The 8,935-nt window shown below is 47.6% G+C and overlaps 2 protein-coding genes across 14 annotated transcripts in view; one reads left to right on the top strand and one right to left on the bottom strand.

Annotated features, from left to right (window-relative positions):
* Positions 1 to 798: 798 nt before the first annotated feature.
* LOC128253570 (TBC1 domain family member 17) lies at positions 799 to 4,122 on the top strand. The gene is made up of 3 exons (XM_052982054.1): positions 799 to 1,024; positions 1,115 to 2,027; positions 2,345 to 4,122. The coding sequence occupies exons 1-3, from the start codon at positions 905 to 907 to the stop codon at positions 3,472 to 3,474; spliced, it is 2,163 nt and encodes a 720-aa protein (XP_052838014.1). The 5' UTR covers positions 799 to 904; the 3' UTR covers positions 3,475 to 4,122.
* Positions 4,123 to 5,825: 1,703 nt separating this feature from the next.
* Positions 5,826 to 8,935, bottom strand: part of LOC128253569 (serine-rich adhesin for platelets) — a 44,529-nt gene continuing 41,419 nt past the window's right edge. For all 13 annotated transcript variants that reach the window (XM_052982038.1, XM_052982040.1, XM_052982045.1 and 10 more), the window contains one exon: positions 5,826 to 8,925. In XM_052982038.1, coding sequence (XP_052837998.1) covers positions 6,120 to 8,925 — 2,806 coding nt within the window. In that variant the 3' untranslated portion in view covers positions 5,826 to 6,119. The remainder of the gene's footprint in view (positions 8,926 to 8,935) is intronic.

The raw sequence follows: 8,935 nt of genomic DNA, 5'->3' as shown, positions 1-8,935 counted from the left end.
AAACCTGCAGTTTTAAGTCCATAACTTTTCTTTCAGGCATCTGATGTCAAATTGGTATATCTCTACAGTCTTGTGGCTTAAGCCTCTAAAAATCTGCATTTAAATTTTGTTTAAAAATATTGGGTTGTTATTTTTACGATATAACTTCTTAATTAATTTTCGAAAAATAGCATTACAGAATTGTGACCAAAAACCCACAGTTTTAAGCCCATAACTTTTTATTCAAGCATCCAATTTCAAAGTGGTATATCTTTAAAGTCCTGTGGCTTAGTTCTCTAAAAATCTGCGTTTAAAACTTGGTTTTTGTAATTTCGGCCCGATTTTTTGCATATTTTGTGATGTTACCTATTTTATAATCTCCGAAAAAATCATCTGTGCAGAAAAATGACCAAAAAGCTGATGTTGTAAAGCCATAACATTTCTTTCAGTCATCTGATGTCAAATTGGTATATCTCAACAATCTGGTAGCTTAAGCCTCTACAAGACTGCATTTAAATTTTGTTTAATTTTGAAAATATTGGGTTGTTATTTTTACGATATAACTCCATAATTAATTTCTTACTTGTATAATAATATTGAAATTAGTAATCCGTAAAATATAATAGCGTGAATAGTGTTTATAGATATTAGGTTAGGCCATGGACAATACAATTTTAAATTAGATTACTATTTTCTTGAGTTCATTTCAAGATTTAACTTCTTTAATATTTTCCAAAAAAAAAACCGCGCGCTTCAATTAAGAGGATTTTTTAGTAAGAACTTGTAATTGGTCGAGATTATTAAGGGGGTAAGCAGTTTTGCCATCTGGTAACACTGCAACTGGGCAATTGTTTATATCTGAAACGTAATAGCACACAGTTAATTGAGCAATACACGAAACAGGAAAGGCTCATCCCCGGCAGCTATGAACGAATCGGTGCGCTACGACCGCTGCCACCAGGTGCAGCTAGGCGTCCTCAGCGAGTCGCAGGCGTTTTCCGCCGACGAGGATGTCCCGAGTCTGCCGCCGCAGGGAACGGGCAATGTAAGTGTCTGCGTCTTGTGTTCTTGCTTTATTTCGCCTGACTCACTATTTATGGGTGGCATTACGTGTTTTCACATTCCCACTCCACAGATACTGTTCACCCACGACGGCGTGCTGCTGAAGAAGGCAAGCGCAGAGCACATCTCAGACCTGAACACCAGTGGCTCCCTGTCTCTGGTGGAGTACTCGTGCTCCTCCGCGGAACTGCCTCGCACTCGCAGGCGCCTCTTGCTGGAATGGCAGCCGAACGACAGCATCATGATCGCGGACGACAGCCAGGACCAGGGTGACTGGGCGCTGGTCGACAGGATTTCTGGGCGAACGCGGACCACCTCCGAGTGCCGGGCCTTCAACACGAAGCCCAGCGAACCAAGTGGCGGGGCGGGAGCCACTCGCTCCCGGGTCATGCGCGCCCAGCTGGAGGATCTGGCCTCCGTGGAGGTGCGCCATCGTGGCCAGACTATACGGTTTGTGCGCAAAGGAGCCGGAGGCCTTCACAGCGAGTTCTTCTTCCAGCACGGCAACGCAGACCTCTTTGTGCGCTCCATGCGCGATTTGCACTTCATCGAAAGCGCCGAGAGCAGTCGCAGTGGCGGCGCCGGCGAGGAGTACACCATTTTGACCAACGAGAACCAAAAGCTGAGAAAAACTTTTGCCGAGCTCGACATTGGCCAAATAAAGTCCAGCCACCTGCCGCGTGAGAGCTGGCTGCCCAACAAGCTGGCCGGCTTCCTGGGCAACATTCCCGACTACGTGCAGCCGCCGTTCCAGCGCTCGCCCAAATCCCGTCCAGGCGCCCTGATCGCCGGCGACCGCCAGACCTCGCCGGACAACTACCAGATCATAGGGCTGAGTGGCAGCACCAATAGTGCCTGCTCCTCCAACGGACAGAGTCGCGGCGGCAGTGCGGACAAGTCGCCGGCCGACAGTGAGCTGGAGAACCTTAATGCCCAGGACGAGAAAATAGTCAACAACTTGCCGGATCGCCAACGAGTGGAGCGAGGTGCGTTGATATTATCTGGGGGAATCTGTCAATGAACCTGTTCCATGTTACGCTATCAGAAATCCTTATCTAAAACGAATATTATGCACTTGTAGATAACGATAATCACAAAATCTACAAGTTGTTTTTAGTTTTCCCAGACAATATAAAGTGCTAACAAAAAATGAACGGAAACATTTTTGGAAATCTAAACATTATAAATTCTTCTTAGTCTAATAGAAATTTTTATTAATTTTTTTTTAGCCCCTTAAATGTGTAAGGGAAAGTAAGCATCTCTTTAACTATATAGCTCAATAATTTACCTTTGTTTCTTGCAGGCCCTCCACTCACCGAGTCGCAGTGGCTAGAGTTCCAGACGCCCGACGGTCGCATTTCGGACAGCGTCCGCATCAGGGAGATCATCTTCCGTGGCGGTATTGTGCACAGCCTCCGGGCAGAGGTGTGGAAATTCCTGCTCAACTACTACCAATGGTCGGACACCCAGGTGGAGCGAATCGAGCGCAGGAAGCAAAGGTCCATGGAGTACTACAACATGAAGGCCCAGTGGCTGGCCATGACAACGTCCCAGGAGGCGAACTTCTGCGGCTACCGAGAGCGCAAGTGCCAGATCGAGAAGGATGTGAAGCGCACAGACCGCTCGCTGCCCTTTTTCGCCGGCGAGGACAATCCCAATCTGGCCCTGCTCCAAGGCATCCTCATGACCTACGTGATGTACAACTTTGATCTGGGCTACGTCCAGGGCATGTCTGATCTCCTCGCTCCCATTCTGGAGATCCAGGTGAACGAGGTGGACGCCTTCTGGTGCTTCGTGGGTTTCATGGAGCTGGTCTTCACAAACTTTGACATGGACCAGGCCGGCATGAAGGCGCAGTTCGCCCAGGTCCGTCGCTTGATTGAGTTTGCCAATGCTCCGCTGTTCAACTACATGCGATCGCACGACTCGGACAACATGTACTTCTGCTTCAGATGGTTGTTGGTCTGGTACAAGCGGGAGTTGAGCAACGAGCACGTTCTCAAACTGTGGGAGTGCCTGTGGACTCGGCTGCCCTGCCCCAACTTCCACCTGCTGTTCTCGGTGGCCATTCTGGACCAGGAGACCAGCGTGATTATTGAGAGCCAGTACGAGTTCACCGAAATCCTGAAGCACGTCAACGAACTGTCTGGAAATATAGATGTCGAAAAGACTCTGCAAATCGCTGAGGCCATCTACCTTCAGCTCAAGGCCTCGGAAACGCTGCCGAACGACATCCGCTGCATTATAGGGGAGCCATTGCTATCATCGGCCGCCAGCGAGGAGACTGACGGAGGCATGGCAGACGAGGAACCTGCCTACTCGGACGATGGCTTCGATGAGCTGGTTAGGGAGCTCACTCCGGAGGAGAAGCTCCGACAGCAGACTTTGCTGGAAGAGGCCTGCGAACGTTCTCTCTTCCTCCAGTTTCACTAAATCGAGCGGGGCTACGTCGAATGGACAGCTGCAAGAAATCAAGCCAAAAGCCCTTAGCAGAGCGTGCGCAAATTAAACTGCCCTTAAAGTCTCCTTGCGAACAAAATGATTTTTTGGATTGCCAGTTGAATTGATCAAATCTGTCAACATCCCTAAAAATTTCCAGTTCAAAAGTTGTTTCCATATAAATGGGCGTAAAAATATATCATTTTCCGTGTTCAACACGAGTTTAGCTTCCCAGAAAATCATTTTTTGTTCAACAAAAGGGCAGTGTGTTCTTAGAAACTAAGACTCAAAGTTTACCAACGCATCGAAGCGAGCCAAGTGCTTTAATTGCTGATACACAGATTTATATTGTATAGTATACATATTTGTACGATTTTGTATTTATTGTAAGTTTTTTCCCTCACCTCAAAGACATACACCACCCCATCCTCTCCCCTCACCAATCGATCACTCCTAAGCATACCATAAAATTTTGAATTATATAGGATTTAGTTATCGTTTATCAAAATTTCACACGCGCAGCTTTTGTTTATCTTTTTAAAGTTGTATCAATTATTGTGAATATACATCGATATATACAAGTACATTACAAATGCGTAGTAAAAGTATCTAAATACACCACCAGATCGCACACAAAAATAATCTTTGTTGTTAATCGGCTTTCAATGGGGAAAATTATATTAGGATTGGGCGTGATTCAATAAACTGATAACAAGTTGATAAGAGTTATGTCAACTTAATAAGAGTTCAAAACTTTCACGCTGTGTTGGCAGGTGTTTAAGGTGGGAGCTAAATTGTCTAAGTGACATTTATATCTCTTCGATGCATAAGATGCTGCATAACGAGATAGCGCTCTTCAAAGTGTTCTGCAGTAGTGAAAAACACAAAAATTCAAAAACCCCCAAAAGCACTCATTGGTAATTTAAAAAATAGGCCCAACCTGCAGTTTTGGGATATTCTCCCATTATTATTAGAAAGATGTGAAACATTTCAAATCCTGTTAAAATCCCATAACCAAGATAGACTTGCCGACATGTTCTTTCTTGAATGTTGCTTGAATATCCCGTCCTATAAAATTCCTTGTTCTTCCTCGTTCATCCAATTATAACTTGCATTTTGTTTTAATTTTAAAATTTTTTTTCTTTTTATTTATTATCAGTATCAATAGTTGATGCTTGCTTGTTACTTGCTGTAGTTGCTTTTTCTGGTTGATGTTGCTTTTGTTTGTTGTTCTGCAGTTATATATATATTTTATTTAAGAGTTATACTTACAAGTTAAGTATGCAATATATGTTGGTTGTTTGTTTTGCTTTCCTCTCATTTTTTGTGTGTGGTTTTGTTGCCGTCTTTAAATGAATCGTCCTCGTCAAGTGCGAACAAAATAAATCCATAATTCGTTTAACTCATTTGAATAATTATGCATAATGCCCTAAATATTGCATTGGTGCTCATCAAACGTGCAAGTTTCATATCTCCGATTTTCCATTACATTAAAATTGATTTAATTAAAAAATTCTATTTTTCAATAAACATTGTCCATTTTTTAGTTACGCGCCTGGTCTGCTTGTGGTTTTTTTGTTCTTTAGGGGACACATTAGTGCTTTTTTAAAATATACGAATTACAAGAAATTAAAATCTACTCTTGATGGATCGCTTCTTGCCATTTGCATTCCATTCCTGTCACTTTCACTAATTACAAAATTAAAATGATCAAAATTACACGTAGTTTTCGTGAGACACACAGGGAGAGAGTAGAGAGTACGGGATACAATACAATACAATACAACATAGTGGGTGGTCGTATGGAAAATGATTCAGTATGAGACTAAATGGTGCCTTACTATATTAAAAACGGTTAAGCAATGCGAGAGCCATTTAAAGACTATAAATTATGTACAGGTATCATATATGGAGACTGCATGTGTGAGGACAGCGCAGGAAACCCAAGTTTCTGTGTCTCTTCTTGTTAGTTTTTAGGTGTGAATGGATATAGTCTATTATCTAAACATTTTTGATGTTGCTTATCAATTATGTGTGTGGTTGCAATAATTTATACGGATACTCTTCATGCAGCAGCACTCGTTACAATTACATTATAAGCGCTTTTTAATTATGTTCGTAACTGTGTGAATATTTAAGCAGCCAGAGGGAGGGTAGCGATCGATTTATCAAGCTCCATTTCAGCAGCAGATGAATCTAGAGTAAATCAATAGTTGGGAATGGGAATTGCGTTGGGCCCTACAGTTCAGACGGTGTTGCAGCAGTGTCCAACTGCAGGGCGTTGCAACAAACCGCAATCCGCATCCGCATCCGCTCTTTCTATATTGGCTCCTAACCTCGATATATTAGTGTATATATATATAGTATATGCATCTTATACTTTACACAACTTTAAGCTTAAGGGATCTAGTGGTAACAGTTAGCCTAGCATTCAATTTTCGCCTCGATCTTGTTTGCATCTGCATCTGCAGCTGATTTCTCATAATCTTTCCGTTCTTAATTCTCTGCTTCGGTTGTTGTTGTTGTTGTTGTAGTAGTTGTCTAGGGGTGCTGATGACTCCTCTTCCGCGTGATTTTCCCCTGCTCTCCGGAGGAGCCGTGTTATCCTGCTAGCGCTGGCGCTCAGATCTGCGCAATACTCATTCGTTCCGCTCCTCCGCTCCTGACTCGCTTCCTGCGGAGAGATTTAGAGTGCTGGCATCCGCCGAGGAGCGTGTGTGTCGAGTGGATCGCAGCTCCCGTCGCTTCTCAGGCGGTTGTCCCTCTACGGAACTGGATCCCTGTTCGTTTCCAGACCTCGGGCGCTTCAGGCGGTTGGAAGAGCGACGATTCTCTTCGGCTGCCGCTGCAGCAGCCGCCGCGGCCGCAGAACTGGACGATGAGCCACTCAGATTAGCCACTGAAGTGTTTCCAGCTGTGTCCAGATCCTCCACACTTCCGCCATGACTACTGCCCGGATTGGCAGATGTCGTCTTTTTGAGTATGGGTTGTATGATCAGCTCGTCGGCTTCTTCGTAGGGCGGCGGCAGTTTCGCTGCATCCGCTGCGTTGGTAATGGTTAGCGAGATGCGTGACTCGGAGCGCTCCGAACGTTCGCTACTAGTGCTGGCTCCACTGCTGATGGGGGGAGCTATGGTTATTGTTGTTTGACTTGGCAGATTGGCCGCCAGCCCCGCAGCAGCTGCAGAACTGGAAGAGGAGCTTCCTGAACCACCTCCAGAGGCGTTCAGGGGCGTCAATGTAACCTTGTCTTGTTCAGCAGACATGGGCGCTGGCGTGGAGTTACTGCTGGAGCTACTTCCGCCTCTTAGACTCTTCTCAATGCTGCTCATGCTGGCTCCCAGGTTCAGGGGTAGTCCGACAGCAAGGGCAGCAGCGGCCAGGTCCTCCTTTGTAGGATGTATATCACCACCGCGTGAGCGTTTGGAGAGCGCCTTCTGCTGTTGCTGATGTTGTTGCTCTGCATCCAAAGCTGCCGCATAGGCAGCGGCTGCTGCGTTCGCCGAACTGGAGGATGCGGATGATCCTCCAGCCGAGGAGGTGGGTATCAGCGAGATTCCTGATCCCAAGCCCAAGGTCTTGGTGTAGTAATCCATTTGTTGTTTAAAAGCGTCCTGCTCACGCTGTCGTTTTGAAGACGAGTGGCTGCCACTTCCCGACACTGAGGAACTTCCTCCTCCCGCAGAGCCACCAGTTAAGCCAGCCAAGCTGGCCAAGGAACCGGGACCACTAAGAGGCAGGGATCCGCCAGCAGCCGCCATCGCCTGAGCAGCCATTTCGGCTAAGAAGGCCTGTGAGAAATCACTGGACATTCCAGGTATCTGTGGCAGTTGTGATGCCCCCGCCGCTGCAGCAGACTTCGAGCTTTTGCTGGAGGAAGTTGATGTTCCTGTATTGGAGCTGGACGACGAAGGCATTTTGGACTGCGAGAAGGCCTGAAGGGCTGATAAATCCGCGGGCAGGGCTCCGCGGGTAAAGCTCTCAAACCACTTTTGCTGCTCCTTTGCCTGGGCGTTTGCTTCACTAGCGGCTTGGCTGCTCCTCTTGCTCGAGGATGAGTTTCCTCCACCGGAAGAGCTGGGTGTTCCTGGCAGTGGCGGCATTCCCAGTGAGCTCATCAACCGAGTGGCCTGCGCCAAATCCATATTACTCATGCGACTCAGCGATTCAAGGAGATGCGGATCCGCCCCTGGCATGAGTAAGCTACTCAGTTGAGCCATGTCTGCCGCTGTGGGTGTGGTTTGGGATTGGTTTCTGCTGCTCGACTGCCTGCCACGTCCGGATCCTGATGCTGAGGCTGAGGGGGTGGTTACCGTACTAGCTCCACCGCCCATGCTGGCCATGGCATTCATTAGACTGGCTGCTGAGTTGGCAGCCGCTGTGGCGTTCCTAGACTGACTGGCCTTTGATTGCGACTGATGGGATTTCGATTGCGTGGAGTTCGTGTTTGAGGCGGATGAAGTGGCTCCGTTAAGCAGATTATACTGCTGGGCCAGCTGATCGTATGCGGAACCCAGGCCACTGGATCCCAAAGAATATGGATTAAGCCCACCCAATCCCATGGGCGGATACAGCAACGAAGGATTCGGAAACAAGAAGGGGAAGCCGGCCGCCAGTTGGGATGCAGAGGCTGCTGCATTCTTGCCACCAGCTCCACCAGAGGATCCTCCAGTGCTGGCGCTGATAGCAGCCGCCAATTGAGCAGCTTCATTTTGCGCCTGCTGTTGAGCTTGTTGCTGTTGCTGCTGCTGCTTTTTCTTGCTGGCCGAAGAGGACGAGGAAGCCGCAGATGAGCTACCACCCGACTGCGACTGCACCTGGCTCTTGCCGGAGCCCGCTCCTCCGGAAGCACCCGTCAATCCGCCTAGAGTTGGTCCGGCAGCAGCCATAAGCGCAGCCAACGACTGGGTGTCCATTCCCGCCAGATTTCCCAGTCCTCCCATTCCTGCCAGACTTGCAAACAGGTTCATGTTGTTGAGGTTACCTAGTCCAGGAATGTTACCCATTCCGGGCATTCCTCCGAATGACATGGAAAGCAGCGGGTTCTTGGGATCAAAGGCAGCAAGAGGATTCTTGGGATCAAAGGCTCCCAGTCCAGGAAGATTGGCCAGCAGGCTGGGATTTAGACCGGCTAGAGAGCCAAATTGTAAAGCAGCCTGGTCCAGAGCAGCTGATGCTGCCGTTTGCTGGCGGGATGACTTCTTGGAGCTGCTAGAGTTACCTCCCGCTGACGATTGAGCTGCAGATGATTGTTGCTGTTGTTGGGTATGGGAAGAGGATGAAGCGTTGCTCGAATTGGACGACGGGCGTCCGCCATGGGACTTTGCTGTCGAGGAGCCATAGCTGCTGTCCATAGTTGTGGGTTTGGGCGACGGTGCTGACATTGGATTTTGCATTTGTTCCAACCACTTCGGATCCACCTCGTAATTGGGGTTTTCCGTGAGCCTAAGGGAGT

Source organism: Drosophila gunungcola (assembly GCF_025200985.1).
Source record: "Drosophila gunungcola strain Sukarami chromosome 2L unlocalized genomic scaffold, Dgunungcola_SK_2 000052F, whole genome shotgun sequence".
NCBI lineage: Eukaryota > Metazoa > Arthropoda > Insecta > Diptera > Drosophilidae > Drosophila > Drosophila gunungcola.
This window is presented reverse-complemented; position numbering and strand designations above follow the sequence as displayed.

Coding starts and splice junctions, on each gene's coding strand:
- LOC128253570 (XM_052982054.1), top strand. CDS start 905: ATGAACGAATCGGTGCGCTACGACCGCTGCCACCAGGTGCAGCTAGGC. Junction 1,025..1,114: donor CGCCGCAGGGAACGGGCAAT/GTAAGTGTCTGC, acceptor CCCACTCCACAG/ATACTGTTCACCCACGACGG. Junction 2,028..2,344: donor TCGCCAACGAGTGGAGCGAG/GTGCGTTGATAT, acceptor TGTTTCTTGCAG/GCCCTCCACTCACCGAGTCG.